Here is a 24,993-nt window from a genome sequence, read left to right as displayed (position 1 = left end):
TACAAACAGTAAAATGTAAAACCCAATGATAAAATATGTACATTCATAAAGCCATAAAATTATTATTGTATTTAGAAACAAAATGAACAAGAGGGAAAGGATTTAAAATCCTGTTTGAAAACAGCTACAAAGAGAAGATGACTGCACCCTGATGCCAACATTGAAGCCCTCATGGCCTCTCAGTGACAGACTGATTTTGTCTCCGTGTGTTTCAAGGCTCTGGAGCAGTGGGAGTATATCAGAATAGATGTGAAAGCTTAAAAACAAACATAATACATCTGAAAAAATGGTATGTCACTTTATGATCGCCTCAGTGAAAGAAACAATAAAATTAAATAAAGGATTACATTCATTAAACAGGCTTAATGCAACCATTTAAACTGAAGAAAGGCTTAAAAAGCAAACACTTAAAAATATGTGGAAATGTCACACAAGATGCATTTCTTTGAGGTGGAACCCTTTTTCCACTTATTCTTCAAGACCATCTTTACTTCTTTGAGGTCTTCTCCAACACCCAGTCAATGACCTACAATTACAGAACATAAAGTTTAAAAAGTGTGACCTGAGGTTCAGGAGAACTAAAACAAAAGGAGGACCACTGGTGTTTGGTGGCGTTACCTGTTTGACGTTGCTGCTGGCTGCCTTCTTCATCTCATCTTGCAGACCCCTAGATGTCTTCAGATCCTGGGATCAAACAACAGAAGAGGAGGATCACTAATACTGACGCAGTAAGGCACATTCACGTCTAACCCTAACCCTAGTAAAGTATACTGTATAATAACATCCGCATGGGGCCAATCTGCTTAATGAGCACTTTACCTTTTGATATGTTGAGTATGTTTTGCTGATAATACTTATGTACTTTTACTTAAGAATTGGTAAGAGAGTACTTTTACATTGTTGTATTGCTACTTCTCCCACCACGTCTGGTAAGTTAGGCAGTTTTGCCTCATTGTTTATATGCCATCAAACAAAAACACCTGATAACAATTTAGAAGGAGGCACAAAAGAAAATAGCTGAAAATGTGTTGCGAGGATTTATAACAAAACACAACATATGGTCAAAATTGCAGTACAAGTGCTGGATGCACAGAAGCACACAAATAAAGGAACTGTCAAACGTCAAACAGAGGACAGCGCTGACTGTGTGTGTGTGTGTGTGTGTGTGTGTGTGTGTGTGTGTGTGTGTGTGTGTGTGTGTGTGTGTGTGTGTGCGCGTGTGTGCGTGTGTGCAGTAAAAAGACCAACCTTGAGATAGAATTTCGAGATATCAAACAGTCTTTTGCTGCAGGCCTCAAAGCACTTGTGCTCGGCAGTGATCCCATGGTGTTTGAGGGTTTTAGCTACTACCTCCAGCAGCATCTGAGGACACAAAAGACAGACACACACACACACACACACAATTCCATATTAAGACAATTGTGAAAACATTAAATCTACTTGTGTTTATTCCCTAACCACCTGACACTAACCCCGTTCAGAGAATCTAATTTTAGCTGCCTTTTTAAAAAGGAAGGGATGTCAAAATGTCTTGATTTTGGGGGCGTCCTCATGCAGAATTGCACGCCTTTACATTCACAGTGTGAGCTCGCAGGTACAAACATACAAATATTCTACGGCTGGAGTCGACAGGGAAAACGCATTCCTGAAATAAATAGATCTGCCTTTTATCTTGTCATAGCGACTGTTCTGAGGAAAGACCATAAATTATTGTGAGGAATCATTGGTGCCATTCAGTCTCATGAGGAGTAGAAAGGCAGCTTTTAATCTCTGTCCTGAATAAACTGCTATCATTATTTCTGAATAGGGCCAACTGTTCTTTCCTATACTTGGATTTGGATGATAAGCCTGTTTGCATAGTAATCACAAATCAGAACAAGTCAAGGTCGGGAAGCAGACTGAGCTGTACGTGGGACAGAGGACGCAGTGTGCAGGTGTGTGCGTGTGTGTGTGTGTGCATGCATTTGTCCACTCTGTGTTTCTGTCACTGCACACACTACAGATACTTGAAAGATGAGAGCAAAAAGTATGTGCATCTGTGGAGGCAGGCAGCAGGTGACATGATAATGTTATAGTTGTTAAAGTGCTTCTGCCACGACATTATAATGCAGCCCACACATTCACAGTGATCACATGCAAAACATAAAACATTTATCTTTGCTGGAGATTTTGCACAACTCTCATCTATAGTAGAAAGACTGTGAGTGTGTTTTATTATGTGTCTGTGAAGTTTGTGGTGAGGGGGGAATAACAAATTCGTCCTATTTCAGATTTTTGTAGAAAAAGTAAAATAATATATTTTAAAACTAAACCGGTGAATATTACAGAAACACTATGATTTATTACAACTTTTATTGTCGCCTCAATCAGTTTTGACAACATTCCAGGCACCAAAGTAGCTGAGATCTTGTTTGGGCATGGAAACATTGCAAAACATTTGTAGGACCAATACTGATGGTAACCTAGCCAGCTCATTACTGTAGCAGCCATTGTTTTCAGATGGCACCATGAACACATCACAGTGCTCCTACCTTCAGGGTTTGCCTTTTTACTCGTCAAACAGAGGCAGAGTGACCACAGCAGGCCGGCCAACCAGACTCCTTATCTGTTAAACTCTAGATACTGAGGCACTGCTAACATTAGCTTGTTGACCTACTGGAGCACTGAGGGGTGCTGAAACATATCGTTAAGTGAGAGCGAGAGAGAGAGAGAGAGCATGCATTTTACATGACTGAAAAAGAGGAAACAAGAACATTGCACTCTTTACCTTGTGTTGTTTATATTGTTTAAAGTGTATTTGATGTTGAGCCCAACAAATGTGCACCATAGGGTTCATTTGACACCGGCACATAGAACCAATGGCCAGAGCCAAGAAAATAATGACAAGAAAAAAAGCATGCCGTCCATTTCAAAATAAATAAGAAGATACACACTCACCCTGTTGTGTTTCTGGGAGCGTGACTCTTTGGCAGACTTGTCCTCCATTTCTCCATGATGCGTCTTCTGCTGTTGAGGTTTAGGTTTGTCAGCAGAGGGAAGAGTCGCCAAACCTGGGTGGTAATGTCAGGAAAACAAACAATAAGGTATTACCATTGTGGCATACAAAAAAGTACCTACTGTAGTCCTAACAGTTAAGCAGAATCGCTCGTCCCTTCCCATTTAAAGTTGAGTGTTTTTGTTTTACCTGAGGCTGTCCGTCTTGCTGCTGAAGTGGAAGGGCTATTGGAGGAGGAGGTGGACTGGGATCTGCTCGGCTGTTGTCGTAGAGACCTAATTGCAGGGTGTGTCCCACTGCTGCCACTGCTCTGAGAACAGAGGGAGTCACTGCTCTCTGACTTCACCAGCCTGGATCATTCAGACAGACACACAAAGGCACAAACATGGTGAACGTTACCAACGCTTACTGTGAGAGACGACGTTCCACAACCCCAAGACCCATCCAGCCATCCACCCATAAATGTATCATCCGTTCATACGCTTTGTTGCTGCCCACCAGTAGCAACACACACTACCATCATACCTCTTGTGAGGATGACCTCCAATAACGTCCGTGTCCCACGACTTGCGTTTGAGTCGTGCTACATCAGCGTTCTGCAGAGTCTCTCCGTCAGGCACACTTCCTGGTTCTGACATCACAGCAGGGGAGGGGGCGGGGCTGAGGGCGAAGGGGAGGGCACAAGGCTCCTTGGAGCAGGTGGTTTGGGTCTCATACCGAATCAGACGGGACTGGAGTTTTACAAAGCCCTGGTCCCGGTCCAAGGACCGATGGTTGTCCAGGCAGAACCTAGATGAACAAATAAAACCAATAGAAATGAAAAACTGTAATAATAATAATAAATAAAGACGTAATGATGTGGCTAATTACTGTCTGAGCTTCTGCCGATCATAACACACTCTTCATAGCTGCCTGTACTGTAACACGCCAGTAACCGTAGCTGAACAGGGGTATAGTTTTTAGAAACTTACTCTATGCCATGGTAATGCGAGGCTGAGGCTTTGTTGAAGGGCATCTGGCTGATTCTCCTGGGAGAAAGGTCCGGTGACAACTGAAACGCATTATTCCTGAACAGAGAGAGAATGAGGAAGAAATAGAGAGGAAGGGAGGAGAAAAAAATAAACACTTTGTCAAAGAAAATTAATCAACTGTCTCTTTATTAAACCACAAATACAAATGTCACTAAAACACACACACAGTTTGGCCTGACAGAATTATTAGCACTAACTGATGACGGCTCTGCTCCAGAATAATGTTTTTTAAGATTGTAAGCTCACTGTAACAGGCTAATGATCATAATCAAATCCTCATTATGGCCTCATTAACTGTTTGTCACTCCGAACCATCCTAAAACAACACAGATCCTGTTTAACTGACTACAGTATGTGTATGTTCATTTGGAAACCATTTGTCTTGTTTCATGAGCATCTTCGTGTCTGCCCTTGCATACTTGTAATCCTGTCTGCCTGCTCATGTGGCTGCCTTTGTCTATATGTTTGTCTCTTTATGTCTGCCTGTGTGAAGGCCTAGTTACAGCATATGTATATGAGCTTCAGCCAGTGCTCACTGTTGAAAAGTCCAATTCATGGAGCCAGACAAGTGATATCTAAAGTTTCATGTCAAGGTGCTAATCAGCATGGAGTCAGAAGAGATGACTGGACCTACCCTCTATTGATAGCCAGTGGCTGCAGCTCCGCAGTCGGCAGGCCATCAGATGTGAAGTGTTTTAGAAGTTCTCGGGCGTCCAATGAAGCAGAAGAGACCTTCTGACTGTCTTTAGGACCCAGCAGACTGTCACTGGAGCCTTGACCTAACAGACCAAATCTAAGACACACAAAATACACTGTAGAACAAATACAGCAGATTACAAACACACAGTTGTCATATGTCTATATCTTATTTACCTCCTCTTCTGTCGTCTCCTCTGCAGGTTCTCCATGTTGTGGAGGACGCTCCTCTCAGGCCAGTCGACTTGCAGGTGGGAAACGGTCTGAAAACCTTCAATGACAAAACAACAAAGCTTAGCTGGTCAGAGTTGCGCTTCCACTGATTAATTTGGAAATTCCCATCGAGCAAGACCCAAGATGCTTTCGTACTGTTTGGCACTGCTTATGGGTCATAAGCTGGAGCTCACAGTAGTTTAAATGGATGATGGATGAGCATTTGCAGCACCTTAAAGAAGTAGTAGTTTAGGGCTGCCGGGAAAAATCAGTAAGACATTATATAGGTGGCATTATATTTTAGAACAGTAGAGATACTACCCAGCACATTGGCAAAGGCAACGTGGGGTACTGTGTGATGGATTGCAAGCATTATCCCAGCTTTCACTTGAGCCAGGTCAACACACTGGACTCTTGGCAGACAGAAACCTGAACAGATGAAAGCTCAGCATCCAAAATACCATCGCTTTGCACTTTTCTAGTTTGGACTGGGAAGATTGCATGTTAGAAACGTGATGAAACTGTAAATGGCAGGTTCACCAATGAGATGAGGGTGTTTCATGCACAGCAATGGCCTGAGGTTGTAAGTGTGTTGTATGAAGAGAACAACGCTCACCGCAAGCAGTTTGACAGCCCACACAAAGTCATTCACACCTTCAGGCCATACAAATACAAAAAAACCCCAAAACATTCCTAATGGATTGCAGAACCTGATTATTGCTGTAAACGACATTCCCATCTCCAGAGCAGAGGGCAAAGATTCTGGGGGGGGGGGGGGGGGGGGAACCTGATTTGCACTTTAGAATGTATATCTGTATGTTTACACTTATCATCACCTCTGCTTTTGAAGCTTACTGGCTCCCCTCTTATGAAATTCAAGTAAATCCTTTATGTGAAGAAATAATGATAATTGGCAAATAATGTCACAGCATTTATGACATGAAAACTGCTTGACATGCAAGTCTATTAGCCCCGCAGCTACATTTTTAAAACCAGCGCCACCCTCACTATGCATATTCAGCTCTAGCTGCAGGCTGGGACTTGTTTTATTGCTTACAATTTATTTGCGTATTATTAGCTGGCTTTGTTTCCTTAAACTGTGTGTGAGGTGAATACTGATGCACTGCAGTTTAAAATTCACCGGCAAGTCAGAATATGTATTTTGGTAAATGTGTGAATAGACATCAGTTTCCTTGATGTCATGTGTGTGGATTTTTGCACACTGCATTGTGAGATTTGCATTGTGCAGTTCACTTCATGCACATCTTTAGATTGGCTAAATAATCTTATCTCTTAGCTTTATATATGCATAGCTAACATCGTACAGGTCCCCAGTACCATTAGCTTTGTTTGTATTTGGTTTCATTTGTTAAAGAACAGCTCCAAATAGATAACACAGCAAAGGTAGCTAATTTGGGCTATTTGAATGCCCTGACAACAAGGCTAGCAAAGGGGGTAACCACCTTGGACACACAAGTCGGAATAATGACAGTTCTTCCCATTTTGGCAACATGGTGGGAATATAGCATTTTCCAAACAGGCATTAGATGGAAGGAGTTTTAATGTAAAATTGTGAGTTTTTGGTTAAGGTTTAAAGTTTTTAATAACTTTAGAAAAGTGATATTTATTCACAACAAAAACAATGTTATTTAAGGGGGAAAAACATTTAATATCACAGGATGGTTGGAAAGTTGGGTGTTAGGGGTTTCATTGAATAAGACTGACCAGTCGACAAACTTTCACTGTGTATGTATCTACTGTGGCTTTGAATAGATGTGAGCATACCGTTGGCTTGTTTTCTTTATCTCTTTCTTAGTCCATACCTGAGTTTTTGGCGGCCGTGCCCTCCTGCTCGCCTGTCAGACAGCTGGCAGCAGAGGGCAGAGTGGAGTCAATCATCTTCAGATACTGCTCCCTGGCCAGACTCAGAATGACCTTCAAGTCATTGATGGGTATTGAGGTTGGGGCCGATGCTTCTTCTTTCTGCCCTGGACACACAAACAGAGGCTGGTTTTCATTTCGGCAACATCTCTGATTTAGTTTTTGGTGTCCTTGTTACTTAATGAGTGGGTCGAGAGTTGATTCTCCTCCAAAACAGGAGTGTATTCCTTGAATTAGTTTTAGTTTTATTTCAAAGCAGCACTGGGTGATTATACATGCATGCCCAAAGGGCAAAGATGGGCAGGTGAAATGATAAAGGACATTTTTATAGTATTGATTTGTCAAGCAAAAAAAGGAAAGTCAATTATCATCCAAATAAATGTATCGGATGTATCTGTCAAACAGTGAATTTTACTTCACTCAATCTGCAGAGTGACAGGAGTGTGATGGGGAAATTTAGAAAAGTCTTACGTTACATTAGAAATGGTTGAGAGTTAGATATGGAGAGAAAAGGAAACTTGCAGAAAAACGATAAACGGAGTCCTTGGCATGCACACACGAGCTTGCATACTTATCACACAGACTGATTACAGCCTATAAGACAACAGACAGACCCATGATAGTGCGCACACACACATACATTTCACAGAAATCAGAAAAACTTCCAACTCTTAACTTCTGCAGCCTATAAGGACATGCCTTTTCCCAATTTAATGCCAAGTCAGAATATAGTGCGATGAATTTCATTAAGGCCTGTGGTCTGTCAGGACGCTTCATTCTGCTCACGGCCTTTTCAAAGAACAGCCCTATTGCTTTTCCCCCAGTCTGAAGAATTTCACTCCACTCCCTTTAATCTGGCTCCACTCCACTGGTGTTTCACTATCTTCGCCTGCCAAGGGGACATTATGTGTGTAAAATAATGATATTTCAACAGTCTCTCTACACACCAGCCTGTGCTGAGGGCTGGGGAGAGCCGAGAGTTCAAACTGATGACAGATCAGGAGCTCCGAGTAGCCCCGTCAGTTGATACGTCTCTCTCTACGTCCATTTGGCTTTGTCTCGGGTATGAATACATATCCTAAAGTCATTTGATCTCAGTTGAATTTATATTAGGAGTCAACACTGACTTTTTTTTTCTGAGCTGACATGTACACTGTTGGTCTGGTTTACTAATTTATTATATATGTAAGTACTGCAACTAAAAACTACTTTCATTATTGATTAAGCTGCAAATTATTTTCTCAATTAATGTTTTTAATTGTTTTGTCTATAAAATGTGGGAAAATAGTGAAACATGTCCGTTGTCATTTTCTATAGCCCAAGATAATGTTTTCACATTTCTTGTTTTATCTGATCAACGTTACAAAAACTCAGTTTATTATAACATATAACAGAGAAAAGCAGCAAATATTCACATTTGTGAAGCTGGAACCAGCAAATGTTTGGCATTTATACTTCAAAAATAACTGAATTGTTTAATCGCTTATCAAAATTGCTGCCAAGTTGTTTTTAGTAGATGGACAGAACAGTTAATTCAGTAATTCTGGATGAGATTAATAAAAGTATTTTGTAATTTTTATTGCCCGTTTCTGATCCCAAAACCATGAGGACTCAGATTTAATATTAGGCCAGAGTCAGTCTGGATAACGCGAATATGATGAGATGGTGAAAAGGACTAATTAAAGAGGGGTGTGAGCCAGCAGCCAGCCGGGTTGGCGACATGAGGCCACCACATCCTTCTCAAATATTCCCTGTCATACTGTAATCAGACAGGTAAAAAGGTGTTATGTATGTCTGTTGAAAAATGTGTTGCCATAGAACTCCCAAATCTGTTCCCTCCTCTCCTGTTGTGTGAGAGGTCGCTTTCCCATCCTGCTTGGGGGCACAGCATTTTGATTGACATATCGAAGTGAGCTCCAGGTGCTGTTCTGAGGGCTTGTCTTGCTTATTATCATACATTAGCAGGCAAGCAATTAATACAAGCACAACGGCAGCGCTAAAATGCAACAAAAATGGTGATGAAATCTGTTTGACTACAACTGTGTCCAATCATTTTCTGCAGCTTCTACACAATGTTCAACTTGTGAGATGTGTTTTCCATTACAGGACTTCTTTAAATGTAGTACTTACTGAGATATTCTTTGAGTACCAGGGTCTGGACCTGGGTCACCTTCCTCTCTCTCTTTAGCAGGCCATCTCCTTGGAGACAGGGCAGAGGGCAGAGGTTTTTGCCTACAGCTCCACCTGGTCAAGTAGTGAATGGAACAAAGAGAGAATTTTTAGATCATCAAAAAAGACAAAATATGGTTCTGCTACACATAATAATGCATTTGTTCTGACTTTTCTCTCAAATTGATACTTTTACATTTACATTTTAAAAATTTTACAATGAAACAATCAGAGAGGAAAAAAATATCACTCTTTGGTGGAATTATTCACAACTCATAGACATATGCAAATATTACAAGGGGTCACAAGTAGACCATGTTCCATTTTAAGACGTCATGAGGTAAAATGTTTGGGAACCACTAAACAATAACAAAAACATCAACCTAAGATTGCTGCTCCAATGCTTACATACAGTAAACACATGGCTGATGAATAAAAGGTGTAACCCCTTTGCTGACAAAAGAGACTCAAGAGACTCAACCAGAAACCTTATGCTAATACAGGAGTGAGTATTTCATGCTTTTGTTAAGGTGCAACAACCCTCAGGTGTGCATTTTAAGAGAACATTTTTGTTATTGAAAACTGTGCTGTGTTCATGCTGTGTCATTGCAGCAGTTAGGGCACCTTTTATAGTCTTGTTCTGCATTTGAAAGTATTTCAAAAATGTCTCCTGAAGGTTGTATGAAAGGTTAAAAACAGCAGGAACTCTCAAGAGAAAACACCACAGTAGGTCTCTGAATATCATAAAAAGCCCAAGAACAATGAAGGACATTCATCGGGAAAGCAGCTTTAAGTTTGGGGAACAAAACAAACAAGTGTCTGCCCTTCTAGAGAGCCATAACCAGCCAGCATTTCTGTTCAATTATCCACTTATTCACATATTCAGTTATCCTCCATCCATCTATACATTCACTCCAGTCATCCTTATCACCTGCCAAATCCATCTGTCCCGTTAATACCCTTTCTCACTCCTTTCTCCTTAAATTGATTGTTCTTAATTTAGAGACAAAGATGAGGGAATCCTTAACAGCACAGTCATAACTTTCCAGTGCCGTGAGAGAGGAGGGAGGAAGGGAAGAGAAACAATGAAGGAGGAAGATGTGGCAAAAGAGAAATATGTAGCCCAGATGAAGAAAATCTCTGTAGTCAGGATGGCCAATAGCATTGAAGACTATCCGTTTTTGTAATACAGGCTAGCCTGATGAAAAATGACAACCCCTCAACTTCTGTCAATAAAGCCAGAAGGACTTCTACACCAATCAAGCTGAGGAGCTGCGTGAAGGGCTTTTCTCTACAATATGGCAGAAAACAAATTACTGCTAGATGTTCCCAAACCTCTAAATGTTGGTAAAATACAAGAGTGCTCTTTAAATTTGATTACAGTACAACAGAGGTTTTCAAACTGTGGAGCGCGACTCCCTAGCGGGGTGTGGAGGGAGAGCCATGAGGCAAAGATAATGTGTGAGGGGAAAGGATCAGGTGCAGTGTAAAAACAACAGAAAGTTAGTTATTGTAGTTTGGACCGCTGATTTGGCCCGCTCACCAACACAGTCAGCAGTTGGAGCTGCAGCAGTGGCTGTGACACACAGCTCATGGGGGCAATTAAGGTACTTTGAAACCCTTAGTATAAAAATGTGTACTCCTTCTTTGAGTCATAACATAATCTGAACACATAGACGTGATTCACATAGTTTTAGATTCACTGTAACAGGCACTTTCCAAGAAAATCATTATCTCAGGTCTATTGCGAATAAACGTCCATAAATCACTTAGAAATGGTAGAAAAAAGACGCTCCTTATAACAGAACTTACCTGAGAATCATCACATTTTAAAGTTTTCTTCAGTATCAAAGTGATCCAGTAATGTCGCTGTCTGTACATTCATGGGTACATTGCAAATAGCAACTGCAAATAGCTAATTCTGCATACTTTTAATGATAGCCCACAGATAACTATATCTACCAAATAAGTAAGACAAAGAAAAATTTCAAGTGACAATATCCATTAATCTCATTTGGCACACAGAAATACACACACACACACACTCTTAAGAACATGACAACATAATATACCTGACGACGACAGAGACTTCTCTCTCAGCAACCCGGAGACGGTTGCCATGGCAGCCGCTCCATTGATTTGACTGTCTGAGTGCAGCATCTTGACCCTGCAGGCCCCACAACCGACGTCGTCTGAGCCCTGGACCAACAGGAAGTAGTGAGCGCTCTCACCTTTCACCTCTATGTCAGGAACTACAGGGTACGGACAGGAGAGAGATTACATCCAGAGCTAATCCTCGACAAAAGAGGTATTTCACTTTTTCACAGCTTACAAACTTGCTTTATTATAATATCTGCTGCACTCTCAGTATGTTTTCTAACCCAGTTTGTCTTAGGCTTTGCTGCTGCGTTTTATATGATAATTATTTCATCAATACCTTTCTACTTAATATATAATAATTATATCTAAATATAACCTACATTGTTATCATTGGTCAAACGTATTGTATACAAAATTCCAGCTGTCCAATTCTTATGTCCTATTTGATGCAGGAATTCAATCCAAGGGTTATATCAGTTATATCTTGTCTCATGAAGCTTTTTTCAGATTTGAATGTAAGATTCAAATCGAGTCAGTCCCACTTCAGAGTCTGCTTCCCCAACAGAAGCCTTTATTATCTATGTCAGCGTAGTCCTAGTTATTAATTTATTTCCCCACAGAAGGTGATACGGTTCCTTTCTGTTGTTGCCAAACGGTGATCCATCTAACAACGGCTTGAAAATTAAAAAAAACTGTCTTACCGGGTAAGGACTTTGGTCTCCTGGCTATAGACTCTCTCCAGCGCTGGGAGCTGAGTTGGCTGGCTGCGGGCTGAACGATGGGGGTGATTATACAGGACAGGTTGAACAACGCTCCAACCTGGAGACAAAAAAGCGGTTATATGCATCCTCTACTGTATGTCCTGTTTACATTTGACTGGGGACTAAAGTTAACAGATTTCCTCCTCAAGCAGAAATCTAAGTTCAAATGCAATAATTTACTTCATTGGAAATTACAAACTTCTATGGTGGATGTTTTCCAATATTTGTACGTATAAGATCACAGCTTAGGAGCTGATACCTTTCCACGCAGTGACCTCAGCTGATCCAGCAGAAGTTTAGCTTTCATTGACTTCCCAGACAGGCTTCTGTTTGTTGGTGGTGAAGGAACAATACAATATTAAGGAGTAGGTGTTACCATCCACGTTTTGAGAAAGGAAAAATTCATTGGGGGCTGCAGTAAAAAGAGTAGAAGCTGCATTATATAACACTTATTTAGTTTATTATTGTGTCAATCACACAATTTGCATCTAGGTAATACTAAAAGTTGTCAATATATTGAAATTTGAACATACCGTATAGCTGTTTCAAGTGGGTTCATTTCAATGTGAACAGAGTTAAACATGATGTTACTTTGGTTCCCAAGACACACACACACACACTTCAGAAATGAGGATACAGTTCAAACTGGGTTGTGGACATCAGAAAGCTGGGCAGGTCTGACAGATTAACCAGCTGGACCAAATCTAAAACTGGTGCGTAGTAATGGAAGACCTGCAAACACAGAACAGAAAGACAGGGGTGGTGGAAGAGAAAGGAATAAAGAATGAAAGACAGGATGAAATAAGTAAAGAAACAAACAAACACAGAAGTGGATGAAGAAAAAACAACAGGGTTATCGCCGAGAACAGCATCTAAAAAGAAACAATCACAGCGGCTTGTGACGCAACAGCTTCAGGAGTTGGAGACCATCCATCAGTAGGTAGACTAAGATACAACTGAAGTGTCCTTGACCAAGGCACTGAACCATAATCAGTTCAGAGTCAATGTTATATAACCGACCCTGAAATTTGATCTTTCTTGGTCTCAAATATGGATTTGGACTTCCAATGTCAGCCAAACAAATATGTTGGTACATCCAGACGTGTCCAAGTGTGTGTGAGGGAAGGAAGAGGAGAGTTTGAGAAAAAGAGACAGAGCACAGACACCCACTCTAAACTAACTAGCTACAACTAAAATTTATTTTCATTATCAATTAATCCGTTCTTACTTTTTTGGCTGCTTGGTTGATTAAAAAGAGAGAAAAATGTCCATCACAAGTTCCAACTGCTAAAAGGTGAGGCCTTCAAATGCCTTGTTTTGTTCAAACAACAGCACAAAACACAAAGATAATCAATGTACCATTATATAAATCAAGAAAGAAAGAAAAGCAGCAAATCCTCACACTGGAGAAGCTAGAACCAGAACTTGTTTGGCAGATTTCTTTCGATAAATGTCTTAATCCATTATCAAAATTGGCTATTCACTTTCTGATCGATTCATTGACTACTCCTGTCAGCATTACTAAACACATGAACACACAAAATATATTCTGTTCTCTGTCAGGAAGCCATCAGGTACTTAACACACTGTGTAGCCCACATTTAAAAAAAGGCCTACATTTCAACAGTCTGCAGTTGTCCTACTTATCTAATGAGCTGAATGTTAAGAGGCAATCAATAATATATAAATCATTTGTCACAAAAACAGGTCGTTTGCATATACAGAAACTTACAAGAATAACAAGGAAAGCCTGAGATCTCAATCTCATAATTTATTGATCTGGAACGAAGAATGAAGTGCCGACCTATTTCTGATGGACGCCTATAGATTAAGAGTAGATGGAGATTTTAATGAACCCGGGTTGAATTCCCAGTTTTGCTGGCAATTTGAGAAATGTATTACTCCCTTGTCCAAACAGCTTGAGAGAATGCCTAATGCAGTGACCTGAAGAGATGATCCAAACAGATCATTAAGACCTCCAATATCAAATTGTCCTCATTACTTGAAATTGCACATGCCTGTGGTTAAAATGGGTTTGTATGTTTAAACATGATTGGGAGATCCAACATGTAATTACTGCTAAAGACTGTGACTTATTATTCTCACTCATTTCCTGTACATACATTGCTGTAATCTTCCCCTGTTAATAGATGTGCAGTGTTCAACAGTAAGAGCTTTTCATTAGCAGTCCATTGTTTTGTTACACTGTTTAACATCCAAATATAAACAGGCTACTATGAAGGCACTTCACTGTCCAACACGTGCTCTATTTTCACAAATACTACATAATTCGTATATGTTAATTTCCATATCCACAAAAACATCATTAAAGTTGTGTTACACTGTAATGTCAGCCATCAAGTCTTCAGAATCACATATTCCGTGTTTATTTGTAAAAGGAAATGTCTTTGGTGTAGCCTCAACAGATTAGCCATCAACAAGTAGTTGTTGCAATGTTGCTGAGAAAAAAACTGACAAAGTTTCCAGCAGTGACAGAGTGATGAATGACTTTTGCTGTAGGTTTAAGTGCTTAATGAGGGGGGTGTTTGAATGCAGACTTTATGGCCAAAAGACTGTTTGAATTCCAAAAGAAAGTGCAATGTGAAGTCGTTTCCCTCCCTTGACAAACAGGGTTGAGGTGCTTTTTAAAAAGGACACTCCAAGAGACTAAATGTCAACATTTGAATATGCTGTAAGGCAGCTGGATCTGTGTGGAAGAACATTCACTATTAATAAAAAGGTTTTCTCATATACAGCACCCTGGAGAATAAAGTTGAAAGAATAAAAAAGGGTTACATGATTCAGAGGAATTTCCTCCATATCCTTTGAAAATGTGTAGAATGGATGCAGAATTATTCTTTTAGCAACATTTCCTTTGCTGTCCATTTTCCATTTCACTTGAACTCTTAAAGAAACACAATTTTGCCTTGTAAGTGTTAGTATCACTATAGAATAAAGCTCTGTATCCCTAACAAGGTAGCCCCTATTCTTTTAATATCTCTGGTTGTATTGGGCCATTGTGGGTGGTGCTGAAAATCAATGAGCAGAACTGTGTTATGGCAAACATACATACAGACAGAGATTCCTTCCTTTATAGTTAGATAATAGACAACGATATTACCATAGACTGTATATAAACATGGACGACATGACAAAACGTCTCGATCTCCCCCTGGTGGCTGGCAGCAGTATACGTCATAAACCCTTCCCCTTCCATGCTAGCGGATGGGACATGGGCCAAACTAAAACATCAAAGCACACATTTATGTAAATACATTTTTCCCAAACACGGTTTCTGTCATTTTAGGTAGTTTTTATCACGCTGACGTATGACAAGTTTGGTTTTAATTAGTTATTTGATGCTATAAAAAGGGGGTGTGACATCATGATTGACAGCTGTGATTGACTGTGCTATACTCGCGATTGGGTTGGACGTGTGTATGGGCGGGACCTTGATACCGCGACTCCACTCTGCGATCAGAACTGTGCAGACTCTGCCTCCAAATGACGTCACCAGCGAAAGAGGGCAGCAGCCGTATCTGGGATATTTTGGAAAATGGGAGGAAGTGGAGAGGCGTCGTCCATCTTTATATACAGTCTATGGATATTACGCATCAAAGTTAGTTTCATACTCGCCTGCAGGTTATTCCTAATGTGCAGTAGATTTCATGAATCTCACACACTTCAGGTTTGGTGCTCACACAGCACAGTGTGGACTCCCTGCCCACGGAGGCAGAGCGTGTGTGTGTGTGTGTGTGTGTGTGTGTGTGTGTGTGTGTGTGTGTTTGGCCCCCTCACTGTCAGGAGTAACTGTCGTGATAATTACTAATAGTTTTTGTCTGAGCATAGTTTAGATTGTGTGTGTGTGTGTGAGACAGAGAGAGACTGCGAGTTATTCTACAGTCTGTTATCCCAGTGTGTGGAGATGTGATAGTTTTGTTGTCCTCAGACTTTTTTTCTGTTAATTGTGTGCCAAGACAATCACCGCCATCTGCTTCTCTGAACAGGGATCTGATGAGATCTCTCACACACACACACACACACACACACACACACACACACACACACACACACACACACACACACACACACACACACACACACACACACACACACACACACACACACAGTCTTAGTCTCCACAGACATGTAAACTCACAAAAGCAGACAATGGTTAAGATAAACACAACACACATATTAAACAATATAAAACTTACAACAGCTACTCTATATCACTGCTCTCGCCTGAAGAGCTAATGATTCTTTTCAGCATTTCTTTAATGTGTACAATAGACATCCATTCAAACAATTGTCTTTAATGCTAATGCCATTAACAGTATCTATGTGTATGTGTGTGTGTTTGTGTGCATGTGTGCTATAGACCCCATATCAGACCACGACTTCCTGGCGCAGTTCCTGTGTGGTTTTATTGTTACAGTTATTAATCTACATAAGAAAACTCATTACAGAACTATACTATACAAACTGTTATAAAAGACCTCGTCTCACACAGAGCACACTCTCTATACAAATACAGCTTTTACACTGCACATATCAGAGCGTATCTTCTCCATAGAAAAGTACACATAACTGTGTGGTCTGCATTAAGACTAACATATTTTAAGCACCACAGTCACTTGTGGCATTAAATGTGTATTGTAAACACAGACAATTTCATTGGTTTTTAATGTCTTAGAGCTAAAAGTTGTAGTAAAAGTAGTTAAAATAGTTTTGACATAAAGACATGAGTCACTTACTGTCATCAGTGTTGACACATGGACATAAACTGAGGCTACGCATTGCGTGGATGGAGATAGCTGACAGCTCACTCTAGTTTCTAAGTACCAACCAGTTTTTCATATCACCTCAAGACAAATTAACCACTCCATTAAAAATGTGGAATATAAAATATGACAAAAAAGGAAAAGCTGATAATTAAATCGTGAAAGGGGCAACTTTTGCCCTAAAAAGTATGTAAACTCTGGTGAAAAACGGATGGACAAAAGATGAGCACAAAATCCAGGAAGTAACATATAACTTCAACCTACAGATTTTCCTCAGCTAAACCCTTGAGCAATGACCTTCCGTGATGAGATGATTTATATTTGAATATTGTTTTCTGGCCACGAGGTCATCAGAGGTACAAGAGGTCTACACTCATTTGGCAGATAAAATGCATTTGCTTCATCTGACTGATAGTCCTTCTGTCACAGGTTCCTCAAAGGGCAACCAGGAAGTGACCCTTTTGAACTCATCTCCTTCTAGCCACCAGAAATCATTAGAAGATGGGATTGTGTGCGCAGCTCATTCAACTCTTTAGCTAGGAGGTAAGATGTGGATTAAACTGGGGTTAAAGGAACGGTTCTCCCCTAAATGAAAATTCTACTCAACATCCTGTCAATCAAAACCTCCCCTAAAGTTTGTAGAAACAGACATAATTTCATCAGTCTTCCTTCAAGCTGCAGGAATGAACAACCTCAAACACGTTACATTTCCCCAAACAAGGTTTCCTGGCTGACAACATCTGGATCAAGTGCAGGGCCTACAGCACTCTGGCAGAAGACTCTGCTTGCTACTGCTGGCACATTGGAGAACAAATCTTTGTCAGAGAGGAAGAAACAAGAAATAATGAGGCAAACAATTGGATTGTGTGGCAATAAAACCCATACATTTAGCTGCCTGAGCTGTTTTGGGAAATTAAATGAGATGCAGCTATGACATAGCCTGGTCCCAGACCTCTGAATCGCAGCCCACATCTCCGATTTGTTCAGTGATTCACATAGGTCTGCTGTTGTGCCCACTGACTGCTGCTTCACCAGTTGGAAAAACATTCAACCTATCAGAGCTTTGTAGGAGGCATTAAGAGTGGGGACAGCTTCTTTCTATATACTGTAGTTAGCCATTTAGCAACACCCATGAGAAATGGCGATGAAAAAATGCTGTGGATGAGATGGACGCAGCTATTTGGGATGTTGTAAGTGAACGTACAGAAATAATAACTCTTTAATCGACACATTTATTGATCATTGTGAAAAACATTAAAAAAAGGTACCCTGTGAGGTTTTCTTGTAAACAAAAAAGAAAGTTGCATTTAGTGTTTATCTTAACATTTGCAAAGCCGATTTTTTAAATATTTCAAATTCAAATTTACATCCATGTTTACTTGCTAGCAGACTTCTTCTTCCCTGCCTTTGTTGGCACATTCCTGCATTTCTTTGCGTGTTACTGCGTAAAGAGTTCAGGACTTACCTCAGACTGTAGTTTGTGGTCTGTAGCGGTGTAGGGAGCTTGCAAGAGACTGGACCCTGATATCTGCACTGGAGAGCGTAGAGAAAAGCCATCGAAACGGAGCTCCGACACATACTGAGGCAAACACACACACACACACACACACACACAGGAGAGAAAAGGTCACATAGCAGCTTATGATTTAATTATTTTGATAAAATCACAGACAAGCTATCGCAGTCAGTACAACAATAGCTGAACAGAGATACACAAACTGTTTGGCCGTACGCAGATTGCTCTGAAGTTATAGTTTGTCATGCAGCCATCAAGTGTTTGTTCTCAAATTAACTGACAAAAATAGTCATGTTTGTCACATGGCTGCATAGTCAATGGTACGTGTGCACATACACACACGTTAGTTGTTGTGTTATGCATTACACGGCTGTAAAGTGGTGGTGGTTGTTCTCAGACAAGCTTTCATTCCTTTGGGAATTCTCCTTTGTTTCACTGCTCTCCAACTGTGCTTTTACTGACTGACTGCCGGAGCCCACTCACTTCTGCAGGCAGCAACTTAGAAAAGGTCACTGTAGTGAAGGAGAAGCTGCACGTTTGCCTCAGCACACTCAGAGACACACAGTAGACAGAGAAGAGATAACTGGAGGAAACTGATACAAACTCATCGTTTAAAATGTTCACAAAATGGCAACTGAAAATCTCAGCCAGATTACAAAAACCCAACAGTATGAGACATAAATGGAAACTCCACAGCAAAACAGATTGCTGACTCTCCCCAGAGAAAAGTGGAAGAAAAGCACAAAATTGGCCAATTCAGACCAAAAACGACTGCACCTGCCAGAGTTTCCGCTTAATGAGAAAGATGTATGAGTGGGTAGCGTGAAGAGTAGTAACAAAAAATGCTGTCAACTCACCTCAGCCTATTCACTTTGACAATATAAGGCAGTGTGTGAAGCTACTTACGGGAAAGCAAGAAATAAAGTACACGACATGGTGTGTGGACACCTGGACATCACAGCAATATCTTTTCGTTTAACATCTTATTCCAAAACAATGGGCATTAATATGCTGCTACAACAGCTTCTGCTCTGCTGGGGGGACTTCCCACAAGGTGTTGGATCATGGCTGCAGGGATCTGTTCTCATTCAGCCTCAAGAGCATTACTGAGGCATTCCAGTTGATCCCAAAGGTGTTGATGGGGTTGAGATCAGGTCCACAAAGAAATGGGAAGACGTTTAATTTGACATGGTAAATGTGTTTTTCTTATTGTTACTTTGCTGTGATGTTTGAGCATCACTGTGCAGAATGATGTATGTGTAGAGTTTGTTTTCACATTCATCAGCTTAAATCTCTGCAAGTGTGGAAACCTGAAGCTTTTCAGTGAAGACATCTTGTGTCCAACATATTTGCATATTGATGGATTATGGCTTTTTGAATGAGGGGAGAACAACGTGGAGAACCAATTCATCAGACAGACATGTCTGTCCCCACATAGCATTACGATTTCCTTTAATTGGAAGTAAGGAGTCCAGCCCAAACCCAGGCCAAACATTCAGAAAACATGGGTGTTTGCATGGTTTTGGCCATTTCGTGTGGTATAAAAACTAAATGTAACAGGCATAGATAACATTGTATGGATTTCCTTCATCCATTTAATAAAATAAGAAGAGAGTGAGGTTGAGTACTGTTGTTAAAGCCATTTTCTTCTTAATGTATTTTTACACTTTAAATTCCTAACAAAGTAAAACACAGCACGGTGCGTAATCAATTGCAGGGAGTAAGATCAAGTCGGAGGGGGGCCATGCCGGGCTGGGCAAGGTCAGCTCGGCTCGGCCAGGGCAACGCCAGCAAGGCAGAGCTATTTCCCATGACCTCTCAGTGACCTCCAGCAATACCTCTAGATTTATTCAGCAGCAGAGAAAGACTTATCCCCCACTGAGTCAAACATTCGTCTAATGTAAAAGCAAATACAGTATGTGAATTTCCCCTATGGCCTTGTGTGCAGACAGTGCATAAGTAATTCCTCATGAAGATAAAGGAACAAACACTGAGGCCTGAATCAGGTCTCCGCACCATGATTAGCCCTGGTACAGAAGGTTTTCGCTGCCATCTCTCACTAAGCCCAGCTAGCTGTGTGCTCTAGCCTACAGAGAGCACGGCTCATAATAAAATGCCCTGGGCAAGCAAGCAGGTAGGTTGAAAAGGACACAGCTTTTTCTCATGCCCTCTACAGTACTTGTCCAGAATGCACACTGAGACGAAATAAGTTCTTTCTCCCAACAGCTTGTACCTCACACACACATTTTTCCTTCATTGCTGCTTTTAAATGATCAATTACACCTACAGTACTTCAACAATGTATAAAGATTCATAGCATATACAAAGACTTACAGATAAATCTTTACTTTCTTCTCTTTGGCAAAACTGCTGTCACACATTTTTCTAAATATCTTAACCTCCTTGTTAATGACAAACAGCTTCATCATACTGCTGAGGCATGCACATATTGTACACACACCCTTCTTAAAAAAATCCTTTTTCTTCCTTCCTAAAGCCGGCCTCTTTGGCCCCCCAGAGACATGTGTCACCAACACCCTCTCTATTATATTATGTTTTCAAAACAAACTAATACTGCTGGTCTGCTCTCCTGCTGTTCATTATATAAAGTCAAAGTCAAATATTTTCTCCACCTCCTCCTCCATCTTTCTACATAAAGTAAAACACGACGAAAGTGAAATAAATCACGCAAAAAGAACTGCATCCTGAATGTTTCTTCCACACACTTGCTGTAGTTTCTGTGCTCCTTACCTTCTTCTCTCTGACGACCAGGCCGCCCCTCCATAGTTCTCTGTGGTCCATACAGCTGTCCAGGTCAGCAGGCTCCACCAGACCTGCACTCAGATAGGATGCTGCTTTCTGCCACCTGGGCAAGAAAAATAAAAAGGAACATTCAATGACCAGCACAGGGGAACTTTAATTCATGATTCCTGTAAATTAGGTATAAAAAGTCCTGATTCATATTAAATCTCCTTTTTATGAAAAGTACAGCAGTAAAATATTGTTTAGGATTTAATGAAGCTATTTTGCCATTAAGTAAAATGAGTATTTCTTGTTGCTGTTTGTTCATCCCATACTGTAAGTTGACACCTGCTCATACTTACTCTTCTAACTCCCCCTAGTGGTGGACGGGGAGCATTTCACAAATAATAATATCCGCAAATTCAATGCATTTTGAGCCATTTTTGCAATTTCTCTACAGCCTTTCATGTTTGGCATACCAGAGTGAACTAATAGTAGTTATGTGTGTGTGTGTGTGTGTGTGTGTGTGTGTGTGTGTGTGTGTGTGTGTGTGTGTATTGGCATATGTGCACTTGGACTCCAAACCCAGTGAATGTACAGGTATCCTGGTATTCTGGTGTTTGCATATTAGATCAAGTGTATTCATCATTTGCTTTGTGCAACTCAAGAAATGTAATGCATGTGTACTTTTCATCTCCTCACCCTGAAGTGTGCTGTGTGACTACAGTGATCTTAGCAGCATGCCAGCAGCACATGAGTTTGAGTGCTCCCAGCAGAGGCAGCAGGTCTTTAATAGGAGGGGACTGCTCTGCAGAGCCCAACACCAGCACATCCAACAAGGCTTTGCCTGAAGGGGAAAATGGGACAAACCAGAGAGGACTTCATTAGACTTTTTCTTTCTTCTTCTTCTTCTTCTTGGTTTTTTTTTTTTTAGATGCATGTCTCTATAGGATTTCATAGAGGGGTCAATAAACTAAGCTGGTTGCTCCGCTGACACCATCTTTTTAACAAGTGGGTAGAATTGCCTTTTTGCAATTCTAAATATCAAGATCTGTGGAAGAAAAGTTGGAGATCAGTGGTGACTCCAGCTCCTCGGGGCAGCTAACGATGGAGGGTGAACTCCTGTGGAGGTGGTGAGCTAAGAAATGTTCTTTAAGAAAGTGAAATATCACTTCAGGACGCAGACTTGCTAAAAAAGTAGTCAGAGCAGAAGTATCCCATCTTCCCGGTGGTGAGTGAATATTTATGAAGTACAGCAGGCCACCTTTTCCACGAGGCTGCTGCAGGCAGATTTTCAAAACCTAATTGCTTGAAATTGGACTGGATCCTTTTCACACAGCTGAGGAGTTTGGCTTCAGTAAAGAGGTTTTAATTCCTCGTTACTGGGGACATTGTTTTGTGCAATGAAGTAACTTCTTGCTTTGTTGCCCTATCAGTAAACTAGCCGAATGTTGTTCTCCTCGTTAAAGCAAAATGGAGGAAACTGGCGAGCTGTGCTGTGCAGACAATCATATGAGAAGTTGTGTGTGGAAGAGTTTGGGATACAACACCATAGATGGAATAATTGTGCCTTCAAATTAATTTGAATACATTTCATGTTAGTTCTCATTTATTTTAATTAGATATTTTGAAAAACTGACAGCACTACTGAGCACACATGTCAACATCTTCACAGATGACATCTAAAGAATGATAAGATGACTCACAGCTGTTAAGGATGATACTGTATATAAAGAAAGTGAGTGCTATGGATTGGTCAACAGTACCTGGAGGTGGTAGCTTGTCCGACAGTAGATGCAGTCCTTCTGAAGCCTCCTCTAACAGCCTGTTCAATAAAGACATTCACATCCGATCAGAAAGACTTGCAGGCCCACTTGGACTTTGAAACACATGAATAATATTTTCTTAATAATATCTTTGTTCCCATTTGTTTATTTTTTCACCTATAAATTATTGTAGTGATTCAAGTGTAATAGATATATAAAAAAATAAATATAAAATTGTTTCCCTCCATTAACTAGAGGGGCAAATTCAGTTCCATCAATGATGAAGTTTGTTCAGATAGTATCAACTTATTATGAGCTCATGTATATATATCAGGCACATACCTGCAACACAGAGCAGAAAAAAAACAAGCATCCTTATTTATATACAGAACAGAAAATAGCATCTGTCGCTCACTCTGTCAGTGCTGGCTGGTCAGCCTTTTGGTCCAGTGCCTCCTGATTACTCAGAGAACTGAGACATGACTCTACAGCAGTGGGCTTCTCCTCCTCACTGTCTGTTTTCTGATGGCCTGTCCCCAGCTCTTCCCAGTCTGAGCTGCAAAACTACAAAACAGGTGGTATAGATTTCAGTATGAATACAGAATTCCAGCCCATTTTCTCCTTAAATGTCATTTTATACTTTTCCAGGACCCACTGTGTTGAAGAAGCACAACCAATAAGCAATTATTTCCGAACATTATACTATAACCTAGGAGGAAAAGCTTCAGCCTCATAAAAGAAGATTCATACGGTTGGTTTATATGTATAACACTTTTAATTCTTATGACAGGAGCTCTCCATATGATTAGGACCAGGAAACTAAACTCAAAACTAGCCTACTGAGGGCTGACAGAACTGTGTCACGTATTGAAAACTGATAACAGGTCCTAAAAGTTGGCACAAAATGCTTGGTCAGTTTTCTTAGTCTTTCATTTATTAGTTAAATGATCAGTAGTTGTCTGATCTATGGATACTTTTCTTATTTATTGAGAGGTATATATACACAGGGCCACAAATCGAAAAGGCCAGTGGGCACATGTATAGGACTTCTTGAAACGTAAACCATGTGTACAGCAAAACTGTCTTGCATCCTCTAAATGTCTCACCTGCGTTGCTCCTTGGCAAGTCTGGACAGCGAAGTACCACCTCTGAACTGATGGGCTGCCACTGAGAGAACAAGCTGGGAAAACATGCAGAGGGAAAGAGGTGAGGAAGGTTGTGGAGCAACGTCTGTGTGCGAAAGATGCCCATAGTGCCAAAGTTACTGTACCTGGAAACACAGAGATCCCTCTCATTGATTTCTGAGTTGAGATGTCCACAAGTCTGTCATATATCTGCTTTACTGGCTCCAGACCTGTGAACAATGACAACTGAGCTGTCAGGCTTCATCGCAGCCAGACTAATGGTTTATTTAAGATAAAGAAAAACATAAATAGCACCTCCTGTGTTAGCATGTTTCATCATCAATTTAGACACGGGAATTTCAGAAAAAAAGCACTGTATGCTGCTAACATTTTAGTTAGCCAACTTTCAACACTTAACATGGCCACAAATCACATTCTCTTATTTTACAACAGAGTGGTTTTGACAGGGTAACTGAACTGTTTACAAGTCAAATGCATGTGGCTCATCTCTCTCTTGAAACTTTTCTGAAGAGAGGTTAACAATGTAACCTAGATATTAACTGCTCCACCACGACAAACCTTACAAGTATACAGTTAACCTATATGTGGACAGTGAAACGTTGACTGTACCCACGGACTTTTTAGAGCACTGGCTAAATTAACGAAAGTTGGTTTAGCAGTTTTGACGTTAGCAAACGTTAAGTACAATCTGTTTCAAACGGGGAATTAAAACTTACATTTATACTCCTCCAACAGGTCGTCATCAGTTTGGGAAAAGGATATAAGCAACACGTACCGGTCCATTTCGTGTTAACATTAGTAAACTCACTGTAATGTTCGCTTGGAGTGAAATATCGGAAACAACAGATCTTTCGCGCACTGTCAAATTTCCCACCGCTTCTTCTTCTTCTTCTGTGATCTGTACAACGTGTCGGAGTTGGCAACAGACCACAAAGCGCGTCGTCGCCACCTTCTGGACTGAGACTGAACTACCAGCTGTATTATGATACAGTACTGTGTATTATGCAGTAGACAGTGGGCTCATCTTCAGCTCAGCTCGTGTACCAGCTCTCTCATTGACTTCTGCTGAGGCTGATTGAGACAGGCTGCACAGCAGCTGTGATTATGACTATAGCTATGGGATGACAGAGATTTGGCTGTTGCTGCTGTGATTGTGGCTGCTTTGGTTGTTATGATTATGGCTGTGACACATTA

General features: G+C 40.7%; 1 protein-coding gene across 1 annotated transcript; it reads right to left on the bottom strand.

Annotated features, from left to right (window-relative positions):
* Positions 1-439: 439 nt before the first annotated feature.
* On the bottom strand, positions 440-24,582 carry mtbp (MDM2 binding protein). Its single transcript, XM_070912400.1, has 23 exons — positions 24,516-24,582; positions 23,925-24,008; positions 23,761-23,834; positions 23,070-23,218; positions 22,655-22,713; positions 21,591-21,735; positions 20,898-21,012; positions 18,096-18,209; positions 12,484-12,578; positions 12,106-12,172; positions 11,787-11,904; positions 11,058-11,237; positions 8,947-9,060; positions 6,759-6,923; positions 4,900-4,993; positions 4,661-4,819; positions 3,967-4,062; positions 3,521-3,784; positions 3,185-3,345; positions 2,938-3,050; positions 1,249-1,362; positions 619-684; positions 440-526 (listed from the first exon to the last, which is right to left on the bottom strand). Exons 1-23 carry the CDS (start codon positions 24,580-24,582, stop codon positions 488-490), a joined length of 2,652 nt encoding a protein of 883 aa, XP_070768501.1. The 3' UTR covers positions 440-487.
* Between the last annotated feature and the right edge of the window lie 411 nt (positions 24,583-24,993).

This window comes from Enoplosus armatus, chromosome 9, assembly GCF_043641665.1.
Source record: "Enoplosus armatus isolate fEnoArm2 chromosome 9, fEnoArm2.hap1, whole genome shotgun sequence".
NCBI lineage: Eukaryota > Metazoa > Chordata > Actinopteri > Centrarchiformes > Enoplosidae > Enoplosus > Enoplosus armatus.
The sequence above is the reverse complement of the archived record's forward strand: the minus strand, read 5'-3'. Positions and strand labels throughout refer to the sequence as shown.